General features: G+C 34.4%; 1 protein-coding gene across 2 annotated transcripts; it reads left to right on the top strand.

The window, feature by feature from the left end:
* Positions 1-351: 351 nt before the first annotated feature.
* On the top strand, positions 352-27,212 carry Drep2 (DNA fragmentation factor-related protein 2). Of its 2 annotated transcripts, XM_014247323.3 has the most exons (5): positions 14,753-15,206; positions 17,113-18,399; positions 24,247-24,343; positions 24,405-24,578; positions 24,640-27,212. In XM_014247323.3, exons 2-5 carry the CDS (start codon positions 18,247-18,249, stop codon positions 25,800-25,802), a joined length of 1,587 nt encoding a protein of 528 aa, XP_014102798.1. In that variant the 5' UTR covers positions 14,753-15,206; positions 17,113-18,246; the 3' UTR covers positions 25,803-27,212. The 2 variants fall into 2 exon arrangements, with proteins under 2 accessions (XP_036225940.1, XP_014102798.1); XM_036370047.2 differs by lacking the exons at positions 14,753-15,206; positions 17,113-18,399 and adding an exon at positions 352-970.
* The last annotated feature ends 433 nt before the right edge of the window (positions 27,213-27,645 follow it).

The following is a 27,645-nucleotide window of genomic DNA, read 5'->3' as shown; positions in this document are numbered from 1 at the left end:
CGTCAAAGAGCTGATGAGTTTGAGGGTTCTATGAAACGAATCGTTTATCCCGTTTATCATTTGAAAAAAAAAATAAAGCGAAAAACACTTCTAAATTTTTAGGAATGACATTCAGGGAGATTTTAACCTAGAACGGCGAAAATAATAGTTATGTCGAAGTTTTAACCCTTGGAACTAATGAAAGAGCTACTTTCGTCACTTATATGGAAGGTCTGTCATATTTTTAATAAAGTCTCATTCACCTTCTTATACTTATACTTATGACTTCTTTATATTCTTAATATGGAAATTTCTAAATATATTCGAAATGTATTAAAAAATACACATGTTTTAATGTAAAACTAGTTTTTTAAAAACTCTTTTGCAGAACATTTGCTAGTAAACAAGATAATAATGTAAAATTCCAAAAACACTTTCAAGTCAGCAACAAAAACAACACTACAAAACAATGACATTAAACGAACAGTGTGCAGCAGAGAACAAAAATAAAAATATATTAGCCATATGCCCTAAAATATCTTCGACAAAACTTATAATCATAATAACAAAAACAAACATCGTCTTCCCAATGAATTAAATGCACAAATAAGTAATAGAAAATACATAATAAATTTAAATTAAAAAAAAATCAACAAATTTTGAAGCAATAAAAGAATTATCAACAAATGAAAACTGAGTGTTGAGAAGTTAAGCTTTTGGAACACCCTGCAGCTGCCAACAATCAACGCACACAAATTGAGAAGCAATAATCGACGGAAGAGTAGGTTTCCGAAAATATATTATTAATGCAAAAAATTTTTGAGAACGCAACGAGAAACTTACACTGCATTGCGTTTGAGTGAAGCTCGTGTTTTAATGCGGACAGTGGTGGCGGTGGCAGTGTGGCAGCGCGGCGATACCGGATGGCAGATACCACAGACCCTCGATATCGTGGGCGGCTCTGTTGAGGCATGTCGTAATGGCCAGAGAGGTAAGTGCGCGGTTCTTTCACTTCACATTTTATACGTATATCAAATATTTAACTATGTTTTACATAGATGAATAGATGAAACTATGCATATTAATATGGGGGTCCTATCTTCCAAAGCACAATTTATTATTGTTTTTTACTATTATTCCAAACTATTTGGACCTTTACTTTTTTAGCTCAATATTAGTAGCTCAATCTAGAGGAATATTTATGTTATTGGAGTCTACAAAGACGGTTTAGTCTTTTCTTTGGTCCAAAGGCTCGTGTCGATTAAAAACAAGTTTGAAATCAAATCTTTTTCGAAGTTGTGAAGGTGTATTTCTTACCCCTCTACTACTAATTAGTACCGTTTTACATATGCTCAGCACTGGAGAGTCTATGTTTACTCAGAAAACTCACTAATTCCCCCTTAAGTGGATACAAGGCTTGGATTTCAAGATATTTACAACCGATATCGCTGTCGGTCTCTTAATTGGTTCCAAATACGTGAAATATTTTAACAGTGAACTGCTCTGTGCTTCTTCTTATAAGTTACCAGATCTTTGATCATACAATCGATCTGACATTTTGGAGAGCCAAGAAATATTATGTACTTAAGTTTTGGAAGAAACATCAACGATAATGTATCGATATGTGTATGCATGTAATATGAGCAAAAGAAAAAAATTCCATAATATTTTACACTAAAATTTTTTGTGACTCTATTTGAATTTATCGCTAGTATGGTAGTTCAATGAATTGGTTTTGGAGAAAAGAAATGTTTAGCATCACTTTTATTAAACTGGATTATCACATTGTACAACAAAGTATAAAAATAACTTGAGTCCAACATTTATCTGTTAGAATCGATAGATAGATTTTACGATTTTATTATTTTCTCTTCAATCGCATCATATTTATAGTATTTATTATCTTAAAATATTTGTACAACAAATATAAACTTGTTTTGAACTCATTTCGGAAAAGTTTTTTTTCGTGAAACTCGTTTTAGACGGCAAATTGGTTTGAAAGCCGGCAAGCGGATAAGATGTTTTGTTATAAAATACTAATTGATCGGCGCCACTTGGCTAACAAGTTTAAGAAATGTGTTGACAAAAAGAATGTAACAATTTAAATACAAGAATATTTTAGGATGTGATAGTTCGCGTATCAAAAAACAAGTTCGCAGGCTTTACGATCTCTTACGTACTTAGTTGTTTTCAGAATTTCAAATTAAATTCAAACAGGATTGACCGCAGTTATTTTTAGCTTTTAAGAAAAAATATTTTTTTTGAACATAAGATGGGAACTTCTGAATGAAAAATATTTGCAAATATTTTTGGTTTTTTTCCGACTAAGAATATGCGGCGGAACATTGCAATTTCAAACAATAACGTAAACATAACTAGCTAAAATGTGTGGTTTCGATTAACCGTACTCTAATATATAGAGTGACTCTTTTAGAGGAATATATTCGAATACTTAACATGTATCTATTTGAGAATATTTTAAGAAAATTTTAAGCGACTTTTTTAGAGGAATAGATTCGAATGCTTATATATCTATTTGAAAATATTTTTCGAAAATTTAAAGTTGATCTGGCAAATAGTTTCGAAGATATGAGTATATAGGTGAAAATTTTTTAACATAGTGCAATCAGCTCCAAAAACTTTAAATGAGTTTTTTTTCAAAACGCTGTTTTCAGGGTACGTGAGGAAAATTTTTCAAAAAAGACTGGACTGATCGCCTGGTAATTTTCGCACGACCTTCATAGATATATTGTATAGGTAATGATCGAAAGAAAATATTTTTTTTTTTTGGAAAGAGACCTAAAGTGTTTATAATTTTCTTGAGTTTTGAATTCGAGATAATTTTAAGAAGAAAAATCTTCCTCACCGCCAAACATTTTTATTCAGAGGTCATCCTGAAGATCGGCTACGGGAATTTTTTGGTAATAATTCCAATTTTTAAAATTACTGTGAAGTGCAAATTTTTTCACAAAAAAAACGACTTTCTTCGGGAAGTCGTCTTTTGTCAAAAAATCTAAATTTTCTGCATTCCTTCGATCATTACCTGTATTTATCTATTAGCATATACATGTTTTTTGTTGGATTGGAGACATTTTTAAGTTGAAAAATAGTCTTAACCTCAAGACACCTTTTCGCAGAGGTCTTCCGTAACCGATACGGGATTAAGGGAATCCAAAATTTTTCAAATTTAATTGGCGATTATTAAAGTACGTAAAATTGTGTAAATGTGAGTTATTTTTATTTATTTACTAAATAAAATGCCTCTTAAAAAAATTCACTTAACTTTATACATATAGTAGGTAGGGTTAAATTGAACTCTAAACTTCCTAAGCCAGCCACGGTTATGTTACGTTAACTGTTATTACATTACGCTAAGTTAGGTAAAGTTCTGCCAAATAACGTTGTGTTTTACTACGTTAAGTGAGATTTTGTTACGTTACGTTAAGTAAATGATTTGACTTTAAGTAAGATTGTGTTATTTTACGTCAAGTAAAATTATTTTAAGTTAAGTGGCGTTAAATAAAGTTGAATAGCAAAACTATATTATTAATTAATCGTATCAAGGCGTTACGTTAAGTTCACCTTTACGAAAACCCTCTGTGACTCTCTCTCTCTCTCTCTTATTCAGTTGATAAATTGCTTGATATATCTGATCCAGACTTGATATAGAATCCTTCTATCTCTACAGTGCATAACAATAGCAGCAAACGCGTCGAAGTGCTGTTAAACCCTAAGCCGACTAACAGCAATGCTAACTAAACAGCATCTACTGTTAACATTGCTTAAATAGTATTTGTGCCTTTATTTATGACTTTTAAGCGCTAAATAACGGCGCGCAGTTGCACAATAACTGACAATTGAGCAATCGCACGCTGCTAATGCCGGAGTATGGAGATTTGTGCGCAGCTAATGTGCAACGGTTTAGTTGGCAGCATAAAGCTTACTTGCACTGTTTGCAATACCAGGTCTTGTGATTAACTTATCTACGTTAGCCTTCAGCTGCTGCAGCGGTAAGGCAAAATGTTGCGATAATTTACAGTTACACTGCTGCTCTGCGCATTAAAGTCCTGACAGTGACTCGGCCAGCCATTAATGATAGGCATAATGCACATACGATTATATGTATGGATGTATGTGTGTATGCATATTTGTATGCAGGTGACAGCCAAGCGTCGCTGCATTTTGCATGTTGCGAGCGTGAGTAGATTTGAAGAAATAACACTCAGCGCCTCCATTCTGCTGGTCGTCTTTCATACTCACGGTGTCTTTTGCCAATGAAATCTTCACAACACCACTCTCATTATGCACCGTTGTATTGTCTGTGCAGCTGCTGCAAGTTCGCTTAATGAATGCATGGTGCAGGGTGCGGGGTACGGTGTGGTTTGCGAGTGTGCTGGCTGCTTGGCGTTGATGCAGTCGAGCATTTGTGGGACACTGGCAGCGTTCGAGTGACTGACTAGCTTTGACCTAAATATCTGCAGGGGGAAGTGGTGCGTTGCATGTGGCAAGTATCATATGGCATGTGGTGTGTATATGCACCACACATTACCTTTGTACTTAACGGGGGGCCACACTGTATGCATGTATGTATGAGGTAAAGATGTGTGCACATATGTATGTATGTATGTGTGTGCGTTTGCGGAGCGCTTGGTGCCTTACAAGTTCGCCGTTTACTACAGCTGTTTCTGCTGTTGATATACAACTGTATGTAATTGTTGTTGTTGTTGTTGCTGCTGATTGCGCTTTTGTTGTTGCGACAACGCCAGCAACGATTTGAATTCCTTTCACTTTGACTAAAGTTTTTCTTTGTTTGTGTTGTCGTTGCCATACATTTTGGATTGTTTGTCATTTTTTATATATATATATTTTTGTTTTTAATTTTGTCAACGTTGCTCTTGTTGTTATTGCTCTTAACGGCAGTGTTGTTATTGTCCTTGCTGCTGTGGTTTTATCTATATATATTATATAGCTCTTGTTCCTGTTGTTGTTGTAGTCAGCTGTTAGTTGTCATATGCTCATAAATGCTGTGGCAATCTCAGTAGATAATTTCATAGTTGGGAATTTCGCAAAAACAACAACTTACAGTAACACAACCTACAACTGTGTGTGTACGAATAAAATGTATTTGAATAACACCGTTTGCATGGGTGCTTATATGTATGTATGTGTGTGTGCAAGTGCGTCCGTCAGTGTGCTTTGATGCCGCAGCAATTCAGATGAAACTAAATTCTTTAATATTACATTTCCTAAGTTGTTGTTTTTGTGTTTTTTTCTTAATATAAATTTTTGCGCCGTTATTTGTAAATGTGTATAAAGGTATGTGGGCTCATATAGCTGTAGTTTGTCTTGTGGGCTAATTTGGTGTCCATGTCGTGAAATAATTTCGTGAGTTTATTATTTTCATATGGCGAAAATATCTTTTTCTCTCACATTTGCGTTGGAATTTTTTCAGATATGATATGATGTCATAGTATTTACTATTGTTCTTAGTATAATTCCGGGAGTATTAGCTCCAGTATTTATGATTTTTTAACAATAACTTTGAATTACATTTGTACACTTTAGTCTGCAGACATTTCAGAGGTTTCAGACAACACATTTTAGACAAGAATTTATTCTGCATTTAACGTACAACCCATGTAAAATTCTGGTCGTTTTGCACACATCGATAGGAGACAACTCTATTCCTAAAACCTCTGCGAATCATGTAAAAGTTTTATTGTACGTTTGACACACATTACGCAAATTTTTGCTAAGTTTAATTATTTCCGATAATTATGAACTTTATTACAAAATATAATAATATTTTGCGTATTTTAACTGTTTGTTTATGGCTTGCGGCTCTAATATTACAAAATATGGAGAAATTTAGATTTTCTTTAACTTTTTTCGGTGGCTGACTAAATTACAACAAAATATGTTGAAATTTTGCTTGGCTTAACATTTTGTAATACTTGGCAACTCTAGTATAGACTCACACCTCGTGTGAACGCCTAAAAAACTGGCGAGTTTTAAAATTATAAGGGTTTACTATTTACGCATATTTTAAAAATATACAGTAAAATTTTTGAAGAAAAAAATTGAGTTCAGTGCTGCAGTAATTTCGGTCTTCTTCGTTGATGAAACCCAAAAAAAAAATTTCAACTAGAAGATATTGTGCGTTTAAAGACCTACGCTCGAAAAAAGACCTACGCTAAAAAAAACATCAAAAATTACCAAATTGCCGGCGTTTTAAAAACAAATTGAATTTTTCCTAAAGTTTTCTTCGTTTTTGAACTGCCAAAATTTAATTTTTAATCAGATCCTGACAGTTGGTAGCTTATGCAGCAAAAATTTGATATTTATCGGATTATTTATCTCCGAGTAATCTCTCAAGCAAATTTAAAAAATGTGTTTAAAGATAAATTGATGGAACTGATTGAGCTGAGCGGCTACACTTTATGAGACACACAATTTTTTTTGATATTTTCATTAAAAATTTTATGATGTTATTTTTAATATAAATTCCACCCTGAAACATTTTTCGTCTTTTCCTTGTTGAAGGAATTTAACTGTTCATTGCCTGTTCGATGTCCAAGAGGTAAGGTTAAAGCTCACAAAAGGCATTACTATGTCAATACTTCACTAGCCTTTATCTATGCTGTGGCCTATTGGATCTCACGCCTTGAGCTATCCAAGTGAACTATGAGGAATATAAATAAAATGCCTGAGAATCGATAAGATCCAACGATAGGAGGATAGGATAAGCTTTTCAAAGAAATTGTCTCAGTGCAACTTTAACTTGTGCTTAGTGAAAAGCTGTATGAATTTATTGAGTTTCGTCTGCTATATGCTCGACCGCTTTGACACTTTGTTTTAAGGATATTCACTAATGTATCGAATTTGGTCATCTTGTATTTGTTTATCAAATATTTCGGACGTTACGTATTTGTTCACAGTTAAAGTTTAAAACGGTTTCCACATCGAAATAATGCAGGAATATTTATGTGAGAATATATATGTAAAATTTAAATTTTTTTACGTTGGAATCTTTCACTATCTAATTTACCTTGAGCTTTTACCTTTTGTACTTCACAAACTGAAAATATATTCCGTTTTGTTTCAAGTAAGTAAAGGATATTTTTACAAAAAAAATGAAATTTAGACTAAGCATGTGGCAATGCTACAATTATCAAATTACATTCCCACATACACATACACACATAAGTGTCCTTGAAGTTCGGCGCTCGACGGATCACGCCAATTTCAGTGACACAACATCATCGACGATGTTAGCAACTATTTGAATACATGAATTTCATATGTTTGCATGATAACTTTTTATGTTTAACAACTACACGCTTAACACTCGACCATATTCTCCGTGACCCATGAGAAAGATATGCATTGAAACCTTTGAAATTAACCGACAATGGCAACTGAATAGCTACAATGGCTTCGCGGGTTGTCGTTGTTGTGCCCGCTGCTGCTCTACGGCTGCTCCGCTGATGGGCATACGAGGTTGGAAAAATGGAACTTGAACAGAACCAACAGACACTCCCAAATGCACGACGACAACGACAACTACGGCGACGATGATTGACCGAGCGGGCAAAAAAAAAACACAGATAGGTAGCAGAAATTACAAAAAAAAAAAAAAAAAAAAAAAAAAAAAAAAAAAAAAAAAACTAGAAGGAATTGAAATATAATAGACCAAATAGCAATAACAAAGCAAGCAAAGGTGAAAGGGTGCGGAGGGTTCACACCATAGCATGTAAATGCGTACGAAATAAAATCGAATTAAGAAACATGAAAAAAATAAATAAAAATGCATTGTTAACAACGAATGAATATTGTTTTTGCGAACACAGTTTCGATTCGTGATGCTAACAGTTGTGCAACGACAGTGAGAGAGCGGCATCGGCAGGTGGGGGAGTATGCCACATGACAGTGTGTTAACAGCTTTGCACAGACACACATACACGCATACATACAGACACAAGTGCATACAAATGAACATAGCGAGACACACTTCACTTTCACACAGCCTTCAAAAACGTGGACGTAAGGCGGTCAGTGCCGTAGCGGCGGTGGAGGTAGTTGCCGAAGTGAAATTGGGTCAAATCTAATGTTGTGCCGAACAAAAGCGATGATGACAACAACTGCGCTGTATAGGTGTGTGCGCCAGCGCGTGCATAGCAGAGAAATGCAGCGCAGAGCAGTAATGGAAGAAGCAGGAGAGGAACAGAGTAGAGAACAAAACTGAATATCCGCCTCGACTACGATGACGACGACTTGACGAAGTAAGGCGATGCAGTGGCAGTGTGGCCACCATCTTTTGGAATATTGAGCCAAACATATAGTGAAAGCCATCACTCCAGCTTCGTCAGCTGTGTAGCTTCGATCTTTAGAAAGCGAAAACTTATGTTAATCGCTATTATATATTAACTATCCGCATATCATTAGTAATAACGGTAACTAATGAAAATGATGTTTACATAGTTAAACTTTATTCGAATGTACAATTCAGTGCTTGATTCCCAACCGAGCTATCCCTATCCTATCACTTATTTGTAGTATGCGCTTTGATCTTTTCTGATAGATTGTGGCACATAAAAAGTTCAAAATCGTTTCGGAAAAAGTATTGCATTGAATGATAATAATTTGCAATGTGTGTTACTTGACTGGTAACAAATTTTGGAATGCGCCTAAACGTAGGCAACAACTTTTGGTTTAGTTTTGTTTGATGGTATAAAAAAGGACATTTCGCGCATAAACAACTCTGGAATAAAGGGAAGAAATGAGTTAAAAGGCATACCTACTATAAGAGCCTAAAAAAGGAAATTTTGGTAATAACATAAAAGTACTGTATCGCTTGTTTTAAATTTTAAAGATACATTTACATATATACATTTTAAGAATACACAGTAAAATCTTTGAAGAAGATATAGATAGAAAATATTTTTTAAGTTACGCGCGCTCTTCGACGCGCTAAAAAATGGTCTCTACTGCTGTAATGATACCGGCCTTCTTCATGAATGAAGTCAAAAATATTTTCTTTGCTAGATGATATTGTCTGTACCTCCCGTCGAAAAGAAATTAAAAAACTGAAAAAAAAAATCGAATTTTACCAAAAACTTTGGTTGTTGTTGGTCATGTATGCAGACCTACATATAGAGTCTACTAACAAAAAACGACGTGATGTTAAAATTAAATATAACACTAAATTTTGGTAAAATGGGTACTGTTTTGTTTTTGTTTGTTATGCAGATAATTTTATGCCGTTTATGATTTGAACAAAATGTTGGCCAAATAGCCACCACGGCTCCGTTTGCATATATCCACAAACATTTCAGCTGGAATTTCGGCCAGTGTGCGCTGAATGTTGTCTATCAACTTGTTGTTGTCTATCCTCGAGCGTTGCTGATTGATTAGCGTAAACCTTTAATTTAACATACACGCAGAGAAAAAAATCTAGAGGCATTAAATCGCATGATCTTGGCCGCCAGTTCTCGAAATTAACGTGCTTATCGCACCGTCTTGTTGGAAGTAGAGGTCATGCGCGTCCATTTCATCAAATTTCGGCGAAAAAAGTCGGTCAATATCGTGTTATAACGCTCGCTATTGATGGTAACGACATTTACTGCCTCATTTCGAAAGAACTCTTTGGGGATGCAATTGCATTTCTTAAACCACACGTGTATTTGACTCAACCCAAAGCAACAATTTTATTTGTTGACGAAGCCATTAAACTAGAATTCGGTCTCAGTTGCAAGGCAGATTTTTCGACTTACAGTAGCCACGGAAGAAAGTGAATTTACGTAATAGTCTTGTACAATTTTCAAGCGCTGTACCAAACGTGACATTGTGAAATGGTAAACCTTAATGAACATACTGACAAAATTTGACACAAATCCGTAAACAAACACGGGCTGTTAATATCACGTTATCCCTGTTGGTAGACGCTGTATACAAAGAACATGCAGAAAATTTAATAGTGATCGAATCATTTGTCTTATTAAAATGATCTTACAATAAGTTGCCAGAGATTTCTACTTATTTGCTAAAAATTATTCTTGCTAATAGTCCAAGATCTAGTTTTTTCTCCAATAAATAGAGTTGGCAATTGCTGTTTGTTGTCCACTCCTGTAGTAAATATATTAAAAATGAAAAAAAATACTACTAAAAGTTTTCAAATATTTCCCACAAAATCATATGGCAACTCCGCTCAGAATGCAATGCCGAACCGCTTCAGCTCAATTACGAAGAAGTTGAATGAGCGAATATGAGCATATGGACCAGCAGTGACAGTGGCGCTAACAGCTGGCTTGATTCGGGCGCCACACGAACGTTGCTAACGCGGTGAGTGAGTTGAGCGTATGCACAAACGAGTGCAGCAGCAATAGCTGCAACAACAATGAATGTAAAAGCAAACAAGCACTACAACAGCAACAACATGTATGCTCATAGTAGTGTTGTTAGTATTTCGAATGGCAACCAGCAATGGCAACGACAGCGACAGGAGCAAGTGCAGCATCCTGCATCATTAACGACGACGCTCTGACACTTGCGCTGGCTCTTTGCCTTTGCCTACGACTACGACTATGGCATTTTTGACTTTGGCTGCGGTTGCTCTTGCCTGCCTGCTGACTACTGGCGATTGCAGTTTGTGTTACTCATTCGTGTCGGACGGAACATCTCGCATCATCACCTCCACGCAACCGAAAAATACTATAACACACCAAACAAAAAATATATGAAACAAAAATTGAATAAAAAATCTACACATAAAATACTTGCAACTAAAACTGACTGACATAGCATACCTACACACATACACAAGTAGTATGCTCGTATGCTCGGGGAAATGGAAATTTTCAGAACTTCAACAAACTGAATGCAAATCGAGTTGAAATTATTTACACACACACACGCGCCCATAAAAAATTAACACATAAGAGCAGCAAGCCAAAACGCAGTGCAGTGCAGGTGAAGCGAAAAACCATTGCAAAAGCAGCAGCAGCAGCCCTAAAATATGCAAGACTTAAATGGGGCGAAAAATGTTTGCAGTCAATGCACATTGGAGTTCGGGAAAAAGTAAAAGTTATCGCCACGAAGGCAGCCACAGCAAGTGTACGCTGATAGAGAAAATCACCAAAGTCTGCTTCAGATGTGCGAAATGGGTGTGCAATATGAAAAATAATGCACAAAAGTATGTTAAATGAATGAAATGAATTTTTATGCAAGCGGACCAAATACTTATAGCCTAGGTACACTGAATATGGCAGCAGCTTGTAGCGGACGTGAGTGGTGCAGCAGAGTATAAGAGGAGCAGTCGAAAAGAAAAAAAAAAACTGAAAGCGAAAAAGTAGTAAGACAGCGCCTAAATGTATGCTATAGCAATGGCAACCTGGAAGTGAAAGTTCAGGGTTTTACGCTGTCACTGCAGATAAGCGAGGAAATACATCAACGACGACAAAGCAGCGCAACAACAAAAACAAAAGCACTAACAACAATCGCAGCAGCTGTATATAGGGGCACAACAAAAGCACAAAACGGCAACAGCATTGGCAATTAGAAATAATACGACGCCAACTGGAGCAGCAGCTAACGGTAAACTCAGCGCACATGGAGGTGTAGCATGCAGCGCAGTGCAGCGTGGTGCCGTTACGCAATCTTTTAGGCGCAACAAATTGTTAAAGCGCACAAGAACAACAGCTGCTGCGCATACAAGCGTATTTATGCTTATATAAATGCATTTGTAGGTATGTGTATATGTGTGTATACATAAACGCAACATATGTAATTTCGGGCTATAAGCGACGTGTACGCGTGCCTGTGTGTGTGCGCACTGCGAAACACACCCTTAAAAACACAAAAACAAAGCAAAACTATGAAACGAAAGTGAATGTGGCGGAATAGAAATGTGCGAATAACGGTGCATTCGCAAAACGAAGTTTCAAAAAAAAGCAAAATTGAGGAAAGTGAATATTTTTTAAGTTCACATTAGAAAACAAAAACTTCAAAAAACAAAAAATTCGAAAATTAATCTTGAAAAAAAAAAAATTTTGAAATTAAAAAATTTCGAAAAAAATGTTGATGAAATAAAAGCTTAAAAAATCAATTTAAAAAAAAAAATTTTGAAACAAATATTTTAGAAAATTAAGAATTTTTTTAACTAAAAAATCTTAAAAATCATAATTTTTGCGCGCCTAGTACTGTTGGGCCCTCCGCCCAAGCAAATATTGTGTGAAAATGTGCATGTTTGTCATTTGTATGCTCTGCACGGAGAAGCGCAAAGATGCTGGTGGTTTTGCCAATAAAAGTGTTACAACAATGCCCGTTACAAAAAAGCGTCACAGCACATCGGCCTCCTACTCATCGGCAGTGTCCACCACTTCAACCAGTTCATCTGCCTCGACTGGATCAGCTGCTAACTGCTCATATGGCCCAGCTATACATGCCACAACAACATTGGGCGCTGCCACATTGATGCCCTTTAGAAATGCCACATGCAACATTATGGGTGCAACAACAGCACCAGCGCAAGCACTGCCACACATTACACCACCATTAGCGAGCATTAAGTACAATCTTGTACAGAAGACTGTCTCACCAGCAGTGGTCTTCCAAGAGCTGCCGCCACGTTATCGCGCCTGGTTGTAAGCGCTGCATGCGAATTTCGAGCGTTTGAGTGATGAAGGTGAAAATGAAATTTAAACTAATAAAAATATAAGCGAACAGTGTTGCACGAAAGTGAAAAAGAATTTAGTGTGGAAGAAGAAGCAGATACAGTTATCAAATTCGAAATTCTAGTAACACTTTAAATAAGTTAAAAATTTATATGTGGCTTTGCCATGAGTTTGTGTTAAAAGCGGTAAAGTATCAAAAAACATCGTTTTGTGACATCAGTGTGTCAAAAAAGGTGTGGGCGCCTACATGTATGCAAAGTAAAAATCAAGCAGCAAGCAAAAAATAGGTGTGTAGCATTACGCTTTGTTTAACAGCATACATACAAACATACAAATGATTTGTGCTGGCATTTGTACAACGTTTATTCGACATGTGTTGTGCGCCTAAAAGCATGCTAGGCGGCAAATACTGATTGAAATAAACACTCGAACATAAAAGACCAAAATAAAAGTAGAAAAAAATAGAAGGCACAAATTTTCAAACGCACACACACACACACAAACAGGCAAAAAAAATCGGCCATTGCACACACGCACATGCGGAGACACAAAGTGAAAATAAACGAAAAGCAAATAATCACTAACATGTAAACGTGACAGCAAAGAAGACTGCAGCAACAACAACAACAACTGCAATAATTGCACTGCGAAAAAAAACAACAGCAACAATAGCAAATAAAAAGGCCAGCAGCTCAATGGAAAAAAGCAATGGCAGCTACGGAACCTTGTAAAATCAGCAGCAATAACAACAACAACAACTACAGCTCACTAACAAAAAACAAAACAACAGTCAGCAGTGATTTGTGTGTGTTCAATTTGTTACATGTCCAAAGCGAACCGAACAGCAGCAGCAGCATTTAATTGCATACAAACAGGCGCATATACATAGACACATTTAAATAATGTATGTATATACACAGAAAAGCACCTCTACACCCATATGCATTTGAGTCTTTGATGTGTGTGTCGGTGTGCGCGAGCGAACGTTCGACTGCCCGCCTGCATTTGTGTACATTGCCCTGATTATATCACACACGAATGTAGGCCGAAGCTGAGTAGGACTCAGCGTACCACTGCCAAGCCAACAGAACGACTGCCAACAACGATAAATAAAAATAAAAATAGAAAATACAACAACAACAACAACAACAACAAAGGGAAATACTCTAATGACAACAACAATAACAATTACTACAAAAATAAACATGCGAAAAGCGTAAAACTAGAGCAAAAACATTTTAAATTAAAACACACAAAAACAAAAAAACAGAATTGTAAAGTGGCACACATTCAAAATGAGAAATGAAAATTAAACGAAAACAAAATGGAAAATGTTGCTATTGAAACTTAAAAAAATTATTAAAATTACGAAAAATAGTGATTTCAGTGCAAAAAGTGAAATTAGTGTATTTGCGCCTGAAAGTAGACTACGACGACAGAAATTGTGAGTATACGGTTTCCTAGTAAAGTGTAAAGCAAGTTTCAAATAAACAAAAACCACTAAAATCTAAAAAAAAATTAAATATATAAAAATCTTTCTAAAAACTATTTGGAATCATTCACTGCCAACAACAACAAAAGCAACTGTAAGCACTATCACTCTCACTTTTGCGGCGCTAAGCATACAATAATCAGCTGTGCGCCGTTTGTCGACATATGTAGAAATAATTTATTAAAAGAGAATAAAAACAACAACAACAAATATATAAACATAGCTCTTTAACGGGTATTTTGGCTAAAATTTGAAATTATAACTGGGCGTGACGCAGTAAAACAGTAGTGACAGCAGTGAAAGTGACAGCGCAGCAACAACAGCTGTTACAACAATAGCACAACGAAAATCACAACAAACAACCAACAACAGTTGGTCAACGCTGCAGCAGCTGCAACTACAACAAAAAGAGATGTATGGCAAAGCAGCAGAAGGCATTTAAAATTTTGAAAAATAAATAATTAAAAAATATTAAAGAAAAGAAATTCATTAAAAAGTAAAAATTAATTATAATTAAATACACTTAAAAACATTAAAAAGTATTTAAAAAAATATATAATTAAACAAATTAATTGAGAAAGAATCAAACGTTGGCACTAAAAAATTAAAAATTTAAAAAGTGAAACTATAATTTCCATTTACGAGAACTACTACATACATACATACATGTAATAAAATAATTAGAAAAGTTTTGTGGAAATAAATAATTTGTGAAAAAATAAAATTTGCTTACATAAAAACAACATAGAAGACCTAAGGGTCGCTAAAAGCAAAATAACAGTGCGTCATATTTCGGATGTAATTTCCTGTGTGTGTGTGTCTGTAGAATAAATTAACAGTACAGCATTGTACCAAGAATTTATGTGGTTTCACGCAAAAAATTATAAATAAAAAAAAATTAATAAAAGTGTAGAAATTTTACAAATAAAGGTTGCAAACTTGCCTGAAGAAATAATAAAAATATTAAATATATATATTGTGGTTTAACAAATATGCTCAAAAACTGAATAATATTTAATGTACTACGAGTAAATTGCTGCTATTGAACAACTAACGAATTTCTGGTGCGAAAATATTTTTGTTTCGTTTATTTTTCAATTACTATTTAAATACTTATAAAATCCTATACTTGATGTGGATATTATGCAAAATGATATACATGAACTTTTTCAAGAGTTGCCAACTATTTCAAAATTTAATACAATTCCTACAAAAATTGACGAAAATTTACCGTTGATAATACCATATATTTCAATAAGCGATGCAGTCTACTTACAAAAATTTTATTCAATAAAAATAATAAGTTAGTGAATAATCACCAGCTGGGTTTATAGTAAAAGTAACGAGGAGAGAGAAAGTTTACAGTTCAGAATATTTTTGAGAAGCGCGGCCACCTGTTTAGGATATTTAATTATAAAAAATAATAGTAAAAGTAAAAGAGCGAATGTACATGGCTTAAGAGCGCTTACAGTTTTAAAGAGGGTTGCCGCTATCAAATAAATAAATTTAGTATTTATACAAATTTAATTTTTAAAACTTGAAAATTTAATCCATTTAATTTTTTAATCCCAAAATTAGAATTAAGGAATCTTTAATTCCTATAATTGCAAAAACATAATTAAAAATTGGAAATTTAATTTTTAATCGCGAAGTCACAATTAAATATTGATGAAATAAATATTTTAATTTAAAAATTGGCGCAACAAATAAAAATAATAATTTATCAGATCATAAGCTGGAATGAAAAGTGATAAAAAAAGTAAAGATTTACATAATTTTAACTGAAACCGGTTAATTAAAAGTCATTAAGTTGAAATTTTATTAATAATGAATTTTCTTTTTCAAAAGATTACTAAAATGGCATTACACGATGTACGCAAGCGCGTAATTATTTAATATTTAAAAACATATTTTTAAAATTTTTAAATATACATTTGGGATTACATTTTTTTTCACTTTTCAATCCGGTATTTTGTAATAAATATTACGTTTTTAACTTTTCGATTTTTGGTATTAAAAATTGACTTGTAAATTTTCACTCCGATATTTAGTATTAGAAATTTGAAAATTATTTTTAATTGCGATTTTCGAGTTTACAAAATAAATAAAAAAATTTAGTTAAAGTGTCAGTCAAATACCATTTTAATTAAATATTTGCAACCCTGGTTGCCAACAACTTTTAAGTCGATGATTTTTTGTGGATAATTTCGAAATTACGTAAAGAAATCACTTTTTTTTACTTTAGTATATAATTGGGCTCAGTCAGTAAAGTTCGATACTTTATAGTTTTGTTTAAGAATCATAAATCACTTGATATTTAATCAGTATCAAGAGGTCTTGTAAGTAGTCAAGTTTAAGGACTAAATTCTGCTGATTTTGTCAAAAAAATTTTTCAAATCTCCATAAATAGCTTATATATACGAAAATATTATGTTTTGAAAATTTGAATATACCCCAGCTCCATTAAAATACTTCAGAAATAAGAGAGATCTCACGAAATTCTCAAAAATCTTCGTAAAATGAGCTGATGCCAAAATGTTATGTTCTGAAAAGATATGTAACAAACTTAATACATTGTATTGTACAAGAAAGTGAAACTAATATCATATTCAAACCCATAATTACTCTCATAAGAACACAAATAATTCCCATGAAAAACTGATTTAGATTTTCATAGCTGCGTTAAGTTTCATATAGTTTAAGTCTAGCTAAATTGAGTTAATATATTATATGTCATATAATACGAAATATAACATTTAAAGTTTTAGTATGGTATTTTTAAAGGTGTCGATTTTTTCAAAATAACACCTTTACAAACGAGTTATGCTCGTTCTCGCGCTCACTCAAGTATAGGATTAAAGGTTTAACATAAAAGGGGTACCATGTTTTAGAATTAAATACTCGAAAATATTCACTAAACTAGCCTGGTACTCCGATAGTCGAAAAATAAATATTTTTATTTACTTCCAGTTGCATTTTAACTGCATTTAAATTAAAATAAGTATACAAACATTTACGGCGCACAAGAACGGCCTAATATTATTAACTGCAGAGAAAAAAATTTAAAAAAAAAAAATAACCTTTCATAAAAATTAAGAAGAAAAAATAATCAAAACAACACTTCCGTAGTTATTTATGCCTAACTTCGTGTGAAATGATAATATTTGTTTAAACAACAACTTTTTTAACAACAACAACGGAATATTGAGAACTTTTGTAATACAAGCATTTTGTAACGACGATCTTTTTTGATAAACGCTTTTTTCGTTACTGGTTATTTATATAACTAATGTTAACATTTTTCTAACAACAAAGACTTAATTAAGTGTGGTTTTTAAATCAAATAAAATCTAAGAGAACTGAATTTTGTGATTGGAAGAATTTCAGGTTGCTTCATTTTTGTATGCATAGGCAGTGTAAATTAGTTGGAATTACAAAAAAAAAAAGAATATATGTTATATAAAAAATATACTAATAAAAATAATAAATTTGAGGGCAATCAAGTTTGTTTTTAAAGGAAAAAAAATTAAATAAAGTAAATACAAAATAGCGTTTAAAATCTAATATAAGTTGTTCGCACAAGCGGGTTCATCACTATTAAAATCAATAACTCGAATAAAAAAAAATTTATATACACAAAAATCAATATATTTTTAAACAAAACATAAAGAAATAAAATAAATGACATGATTTTAACGAAACAAAACGCTAAAGCAAATTAAATTAATCAGCAAAACAATAAAATAACCAGAATTTAGAAGAAGCAAAAGAAAAATTTAAAGAAGAAACGAAAAACTAAAAATTAAAAACGAAAACAAATTAAGATTACAAAACGGAACGCGCGCTAAACTCAACTACTTCAGATTGTTAACTACCTAAACGTAGCTTTTAGTATCAAATAAATATAAAAGCAAATAGTTTATAAGGCAATAAAAATAAAATATTTAAAAAATTAAACTATAAGCAAAAAAAAAAACAAATTACATCAAAAGCTGCTCACTGAATAAAATAAAAAATAACTAAATTAATTTAAAAAAAATAAGCAACTACCTGGCTAAGCAGCTGTATTTTAATCGCTTAAACGTGGCTAGCAAAAGTGAAACTATGTGGTCCAATGCCTTGTGCACATTGGGCGTCACTAAACCCCTATGCAACTGCCTCAGCATACGACAGGTGGCAGCTGCGGCAGCGGCGGCGGCCAGTCAAGGTGCTGCAATTACCACCGGCCCAACATCAGCTACCAGTAACACTGCCGGGGTAATTACTATTAGAATACTACATATTTCACTTATACTACTAGAGCACTACATAGTTCTTTTATTGTTGTTATTGCTTTTCAATCTCGTCTTTATAAAATATTTGTAACTAAAATTAAGTATACGCGTATGAACTTTAAATATTTTTATTTTTACATTCAAGCCTAATTGCTAGGGAACACCTGCTAACATAAAGCTTAACAGACAATGTTATGTTTAGGTTACATTAATGCCAACTCACTGTTTTGTTAACAGCGCTTAAAATTGCAAATTCAACTCCATTTATAACAAACTAACACTACTAGATGTTTTTTTGAGTATTCCAACACTTTTTTTTTTTAGATTTCGAAAAAAATTCGGGTTAGGCTTAAAATCCTCAATTTCAAATCCCCAAAATTCTGGGCGATCCAACACCGGGGTATCATTAGTTTTTTCGATTAGATCTTCTTTTTGAGTTTGGGGAATTTAACTTTGGGATTTTTTTATTGTGGTTTTTGTGTTTGGAGATTGAATTTTAGGGGGTTTTAAGCCTCCTCGACAAGCTTTTACATTATATTTTGTTAACATACATATATCATAAACGTTGATATCTCGAAATCTTATGCGATTTTTTAATGATCCGAAATCTCATACGATTTTTTACTGAAATTAATTATAAGAATATTTAGGAAAAAAATTGACTCGGAAGTTTGAATAGTGGAAGAGCTGCTTCTTTTGTGAACATTTATTGTCGTTAGTGAAGATGTTTTTAGCGTCATATTTCGTAACTCACAATATTCTTTTTGAATGTATGGAGCAGATAATTTCTCTCCTTTGACGCTGAGAGTAGCGTTTTATATATTTATATGTGAAATAAAAAATATAGACTTTAAGTTATATAAATATAAATGTGGCATCAGCGTGCCACTAACGTTTATATGAATTCGGAAACCATATTCATACCACTTTTAATATTTTTGTGTTGGAGAGAGATATTTGAGAGTGGTAAGGCAAATGTCTAATCTTCACTAAGTGTCCAGCTTATGTTAGTCGAATGAAAATTTCACAGGTGAGGTGAAAATTAACGTAGCCTCAGCTGACATGTCGAATCTCAGAGTGAACGCGTATATGGTATTACACGAAAATTCCATCAAAAAATAGTTAGCTTAAAAAAGATTGACTCAGATACACAACTCGGCTCACTATATAACTCAAATGATTTACACCAAATTGATTTTCTCGAAAAATTCTTTATCAAAAGTTCTAGATCACTTATTCTTCTTAATATTAATAATATATTAAACCCTTTAATGCTTGATGACCTAAAACTAACTTTTATAAGAGGTATTTTTTATAGCAATAATACTGGTTACTGCAGAAAATCACATCAATAATATTGATTAATAAATTAAAAGGCGATTAATTGTAGTCTATAAGCATTTGACCTCACACCAGAGCCTTGTGTTCGCAGCAAAATCTCTGCAATAGCAAGTAAAAGCCAACCAAAGCAACTCTGACAATTTTGTAGGCGATGCGAGAGCGGGGGCATGTCATAGCAGAGCACAGCTGATGACAAAAGTGAAATCGGGCAATTACACGTTGTCGTAGATAAGCTCACACACACACGCACATGCATGCACATACATATGTATATATACATATACTCAATTGCATACACATGATCTCTAAAGTATACATAGGATTTATATGCGAGTATATATGGATGTATGTGTGTGAGTAATATTTATGCACGAATGAGAATGAATGACAGAGGGCGTGCGAATCGCGCATCAAATTGGGTGCGGATGTTGAGTAAAGGAAATTATATTGCAAAAGGAAAATGTAGCGAAAGCAAAGTATGTGTAAGTGTGCGCAAACGAAAGATTTGATCGATGTCGCCATTTGAATGCTGCAAGTGGCAGAATGCTGGCTACAACGAACCGAACGCAACTCAACTGAATTGTGCGGAACTGAACCGAACTGGGCGGATGCAGGATGCGTCAGTTGCGACCGCAGTGTTTGTTGTACCACAGATGTTACCTTACTGCTGTTGTTGTTGTTGTTGTTATTGCAACGTACATGACCAACGCAATTTGTAGCAGCCACATTCGCTGCTTGGCACGACAGGACAAACGAACTTACGAAAACGCTCGGCGTTTAGCAGAAAGGTGTGTTGACAGGGAGCTGTAGAAGTGTGCGGTGATAGGTGGATTGGGCGGATATTTCAAGATGCTGTTGGGGTAAGGCAAACTGAATTCAGTTAAATTCGACGGAATGAAGTGGAATGAAATGGAATGGACTGCTGATTTTTCTATTTCGCCATTGTTGTTATTGCAAAGTGCTGCTACTTGCTGGATGAGTGTGTGTGTGTGTGCCCACGTATGTGTGTTTTTGAGTGTATGTAAGTAGTTGTTGTTGTTGTCTATTTTGTCATGGTCTTCGCATAGCAAGTTGTTGTTGCTGTCAGTGCTGCTGCGACGGCTGCTTACTGGGTCACTAGGACTCTCATTTGATGTCCTTGCAATGCATTGCAACATACAAGCGACCGTTTGGAAGAATGTATGTGTATACCAATGTTCATATATATATATATATATAGCCTATAAATATGTATAAGCTCGTAACGCCTTATGTATTGTACATATTTATGAGCACATATATATTCACAGCTGTATTGCGCTAGTAAATAGTGGATGTCACACACATACACATATGTATGTATGTATGTTTGTAGGAGAAAATAATCTCAGTTCAGTTTAGTTTCACATTTATTTCATTTCATTCGTGGTGTTTATTGTATTTTTATACCCTGATCAAGGCATACGAAGTTTGCGTGTATATACTTGTACTTGTATAATTGATCAGCGTGATGAAGTGAGTCGATTTAGCCTGGTCCGTCTCTATATATGTAGTTAACGATCGGAAATTTATCACACGTTCTTTTCTCCCTAATAAGCTGCTCATATGTAGTAATCGCCGATATCGGACCACTATAGGATATAGCTGCCGTACAAACTGATCGATCCAAATCAAGTCCTTGTATGGACAATTTTTATTTAACTAGATATATTCACGAAATTGTGTAGATATATTCAATGCATTGTTGTCCAAGACAGTGCTACAATCTCCGAAGATATTGTTCAGATTGAATCACTATAGCATATAGCTGCCATACAAACTGAACGAACAAAATCAAATCATTCTATGGAAAACTTACTTTTATATGTGAAGGGTATTGTCGTTCCGGTGCAATCGAAGAAAACGTTTTTTCTTGTTTTTTTGTTTTCTTTTAAATACACATGTGCAACTTTTCTTGCTGTTGCAGTCACAAAATGCTTCACTTTACTGCAGCTTCGATACACCCGCGCTACCCGCCTTTGTACTGCGTGGATGCAGCATCAATGTTGCGAATTTGTTTGATTAAAATCTACCAAAATATACTCACACACATTCATATGTGCTCACATGAATACTATACAGTCTAGAAATACTTTTCAATCGCAAGTATTTCCTTATAGGCATTTTCCAGCAAGGAATTTAATTCAAATCCTTTTACTTCTCGCTATCTGCTGGCGGAGCATTTACATACATACATACACACATAGGTATATTGTGTGTGTGTGCCTATTTCCTTTTTGCAATTTCAACGCTGTCAAACACACACTAATCTGGCAATTTTCAACGTCCATTGTTCGGGCAGCGCCTTTGTTGCAACTTCAGTGCAACGTGTTTATCTTGTTAGTTGTGATTATATCTACATATATACATACCTATATGTATTTAATATTATATGTATATATGTTATATTATATGTATATATGTACTTAAGCATATATGTATATGCTCTTACTCGCCAAACTGCAAAGGCCTTTCATTGCACTTGTATGTGGCTGTGTGGGTGTTTTGCGGCAAGGTATATGCAATCCTTTAATTATCCTTTAACTGTGGCGCTTTCGCTGGCAGTCCGCCTGCATTGGACACTTACATTGCTCTAATCACAAAATCTGCAAATATTAACTATGTACAAAGCACTCGCCATGAATTCTTGTATGTGCTACAACGGTACGGGTATTTGTAGTTGGATGCAGATAAGGCACAATTTGTGGCGTTTGGCGGTGTAACGTACTTCAAGACTTGTGTGGAATTCTTTGCGAGCCATTTGCGCAGTAGTCCACTTTAGAGATTGCTGCTTTACTTTAAAAACTCTTTAATAAATATAACCGAACTTCTCAACTGCTTTAAAACTAGATTTTGAAAACCTTTCATATATCTTGCATAGCCTAAAACTTGTTAAATTATCAAGTAGTTACCAAGTCACATAGTCCTAAATGAGCCAAAAACAAAAAATATAGTTCAATTCTCGGTGCGCTGAATATGCAGCTTCAGAAAGAAAAAAGTGTTTTTTTTACAAGAACTTGAATTGGATCGTTTAACTTATATGGCAGCTATATAGTGATCCGATCTGAAAATCTGTATTCGTAGATTGTCTTGTTGCCTTAGATAATAATCCGTGTCAGATTTCTTAAGGATGGATAACATGTCAAAGAAAAAAGTTTTTTATATAAGAACTTTATTTTGAGATCAGAGGGGACATACAAGTACAGGCAGATATAAGGACGGAGAGACGGGCATGACTAAAGCGACTCAGCTATTCACGCTGATCATTTATATATGTGTATGTACTTTATATGGGCTCCGACGTTCCCTTCTGGGTGTTACAAACTTCGTGGCAAGATGTCTAGTGTAGCAATTAGTGAAGCAAAACTATGCAGGTACTTAGAGGAGCGAAATAGACTTTGAGCGGAAAATTTAACAGTATATCAATTAATTGGAAGTGATTTTCAAAGTCAAATAGTCTGATAGAAACAACCGACAGGCTTTCACACGAGTCCCTTTCTATGGAACATTACATACGACTGTACTAAGATAATAGATAATGCAGTAAAGGTTTTGTCCAAAGGACCACATTATACTTACAAGCGATAAAAGGCACTTTCAATCCTTCAAAGAAAGTGACACTCAGAGTTTATGATAACGTAATTTCAACGAAACCAGCTATAAAGCTGAGCATACTGTTATTAAAGCAACAATATAAAAAGAGTGGCTGGATATCTGTACGGATATATCCTTCGATTAATGAATGGGTTTAACAATTAGCGGACTTCAAGGCAAAGTAGTTTTCTACAGCTCAAAAATTTAGTGTTAATTCTGACGTAACGGCATTAACGTGAGCCAAACATGCGTTTTTGTAAACAGAAACTCCGGGCACAATCTACCATTGATAAAGTGTCCTCAACGAAAATTGTAGCTAACTACTTTTTTAATGATAGCGGTAAGAAGAACGCGGTCACTTATACAATATCTGCTAGGAGGGCTTAGACGATACATTATTTTCAAGCGAAGAGGAAACAGGCAAATGTCGTTTGAAAATATCAAGACTACCTGAAACCAAACTCGCATAAAAATGCAAATGGAGAACAAATGTCTCTATTTATTAACTGTAAATATTCAAATAAATTCTAAATAATAAAACAAACGAAAGGCATTTATTTTTGGTTGCCTTGAGAGTGGTTTAAGAGTGGACTGACGATGGGAATTTCGAAAAGGAAAGCTCAACAGCCAATACTCAACGAATTCGCTAAAAAAGCTTTTATGTTTTATGATGCAATAATATTAGTTCTCTTATAAGTTTCTAAACCTTAGAATTTCAACTACCCTCAAATGGCAGAAATGCACTAGAAGGTTTGATATTACCTCCGAATACACAAGAACTTTGAGAGACAAGTTTTTGTAAAGCTAAATCACTTTCAAATCAAATCCACTTTCGGTACAAATATTTATAACTAATTCATTGCTTCTTTTATTACAGGAGTCTCGTGGCAAGAGACCCCTTAAAATTTGGGATAGTTGGCGAAATGTGCGCAAAGGCGTAGTTGTTGGAACATTCGAGGAACTATTAGTCAGAGGTAAGTTTCATTTGTATTAAGAAATCTTTCTATAAATATTTTCAATTGCGATTGTCAACAGGAAAAGATAAATTAGGGGTTCCTGCCTCAGAACCGGTGCGTGTTGTTCTGGAGTGCGATGGAACCCAAATTGAAGATGGCGAATATTTTCGTACATTGACGAACAATACGGTGCTACTATTGTTAAGGCAGGGTGAACGCTGGTATCCAACTGGTGTGGATGTTATAAAAGCTGGTAGGTCATTGTACTCACTTAACAATGCTCATACTAAATCATTTTATCAACGGTGTTATAGCGATATCAGCCATACCGAAGATCGTCTGTGAGACGATTCATGCGCTCGACTTACACGATGAGACGCCATCTTGGAAAATTATGGATAATAAGGGTCGTGTTACGGTGGTCCTGCATTGGGACCAGCGTCAGGGAGGTGGAGGCGGTGGAGGAGGAGGCGGCGGCGGAGGAGGTGGAGGCGGTGTCGGCGGTGTTGGTGGCATGGGACCGAGCGGTAGTGGTGTCAGCGGCAGTAACGGACTCATGTCATCGGACAAATATTCACCATCGAAGAAGGGATTATCGGCGCAAAGTTCGCTCGATACCAAATCGGTGTCGTCACAATCGTCACAGCAACGCTATGCCAGCCCACAAATAACCGTCATCAGCGATGAGGGACCAGCTAGCATATACCATCCGGGCGGTGTGGTGCTGCCACCTGGCGTTGTAATACCCGGCACCAGTAGACGCCTATCTAAACAGGGCGGTTCATTTGATAGCGCAGTGGGGGCGGTGCATGTGCACACACCGGAATGTGCGCATCATGCGCATACGCCCAGTCGGGCGGGCAGTCCCAGCACCACGGAATGCGATTTTCATTGTTGTGCGCTGCACGAGGAGGGACGCAAAATTGCGGTGCACAAAAGTGTGGCCACATCGCCCATACAGGACGGTACCACAAGTCCCCAGCCGCAGCAACAACAAGCGACGCTATCTATGTCATCGGTTGTGGATCCTATGATGGGCGGCAGCATGCAACGACGCTCATCGGGCGTCAAAGGCCATGTACGCTTTCTGGATATAGCGCCGGAGCGTGATAGCTCCGAGAGTGAAACAGAAAACACCGTCATGGAGGATGATAAGACGACGACTGAGAAATTCCTGCTGCTCATCGATCAGCTGTCTGTCGATCAGAAACGACACCTCAGCATCAAAGATATCGGCATCATATTGGAGCGACTCAACTCGAAAATACTCGACGTGGAGCGACTAGATCGAGAATCGGAATCGGACGATTGCTACAATTGGACGATAAAGGCGACAATACGTGGTGACGCGCTGCGCGAGCTGGGCGTCATCTATAATGGTAACTATTACGCCATATCCGAACATCCCGGTTACAAGGAGGAGGTCGAAGAGAATGGCGAAGAAGTGGAGGAGGAGGACGAAGAGGATAGAATATAGAAATGCAATTAATTAAATTTAATATAGAAAAAAAATAAAAAAAACAAATGAGCAGATTAAGCATTAAAACCGAACTCACACATACACACACACGCATTTACAAGCAAAAGAATTATAAAAAAATAAACTAAAGAATCAGAAAACAAAAGAAAATGTGTAATAAGAAGGAATGTGTGAGTGGAAATACAGATTAAAAGACATAAAATGGTTGAAGAAAATAAAAAGAAAAGAAAGAGGAAGAAGAAGAAAGTGAATAAATAAGCTAAAGCATACGTTTAAGTAAAGTATAGTGAAACAATTTTAGTAAATTGTAGTAAATTAAATAAGAACAAGAGAAAGAAGAATAAGAAGTAACAATAGTAGTTAAAAGGACAGTGCGGCATAGTGAAAACAGGGAGGTGACAGAAATCGAAAATAGACACACACATACAAACATTACATACACTCACACGCATGTAGACAGACATGGCACACATACATACAACGTGTGTGCATAATTGTAAGCATTAATAATGACAACATAAAAATACCAGAATGCAATTCAATAGCGTTTAAGTAATAGTTAAAGCAAGATGTAAGAAAAAATTAAATGAAACCAACAAAAAATTAAATAAATTAAACGAAATTAAAGAAACCCCGACTTGGCGCTAAACCTAACCCTAAAGAAATTAAAAAACTAACTTGACCTAAAACACACAAACATATGTAGGTTAATAGAGATGTTAATAGCGCGTAGAAGGCAGCAATACACAGTGAAAAACTTGCATAGCCAACCCAAGTATGTACCGGAAAGCACCACACACGCATTAACATTAACGCAGAAATAAAAAAACAACAATAACAAGTAAATAAATGAAATAATAAATTCAAAATTCTAAAATATCGCAGAAAAATTAATCAATCAATCGTTTTTACATACACGCACATACACACATATTAACATGTGGACTACGTCATTCATAAACTATTTATGAAAATAAGTTTATTAATTAATCGTTAAACCTTAGACACACAATTCATATTATATAAAATATTTATATAATTAATTTATATAAAAGCAGCAACTCATTTACCTTCTATGTGAACCAATGGAATTATTTAAATCAAAAAGAACAGTTAAGTTTCTCTCACACAAATCTCAATGCAAACAAATGTGATCTTACTCAATCTACTCATTACACATTTAAGTATTTATTTATGTCTAATTATGTACATATGTAACGGTACACATAGTGCACATATAAACAAATCTTCATGTGTGTAAATAATTTGAATTTAATAATTATGCATATAATTAATTTCAAAATACAGTGAAGGGCATTGAAATAGAGTAGGAATATATTAAAACTCTCAAATTTATTTAAAAAAAAAAGTTTTTCTTTTTACTATTTTAGTGCGAATAAATAATATGTGCGTGTGGCTTAAATTTATTTTAACTTAAAAAATATATATGTATATTTATAAAAAAAATATATGTATGAAAAATTTTATGCAAAAACATATATTTTAAAAAAATATGTTAATCGTTTCTATATTTTTTTAAATTATTTTTTTTGGAAAAATAAATTAATATAGTATTAATTTTTATAGCTCTACTAATTACACAATCTACAGTAGCGGGCATTAAAATAGAAAAAGAATGTATAAAATTTGAACCGCTACTATTTTTAAGTTTTTTCTTTACTCTTTAAAAGCTAATAAATAAGTTTTGCTTGGATTTAAATTTATTAAAAAAAAAATAATAAATATATACATATATATTTATAAAAATAGTATTAAAAAAATATATGCATCGTTGCTGTATTTATGTTTCTACACAAAATACTCCTTTATCGTAAATAAA

The sequence above is a fragment of the Bactrocera oleae genome, chromosome 4, assembly GCF_042242935.1.
Source record: "Bactrocera oleae isolate idBacOlea1 chromosome 4, idBacOlea1, whole genome shotgun sequence".
Classification (NCBI taxonomy): Eukaryota; Metazoa; Arthropoda; class Insecta; order Diptera; family Tephritidae; genus Bactrocera; species Bactrocera oleae.
The sequence above is the reverse complement of the archived record's forward strand: the minus strand, read 5'-3'. Positions and strand labels throughout refer to the sequence as shown.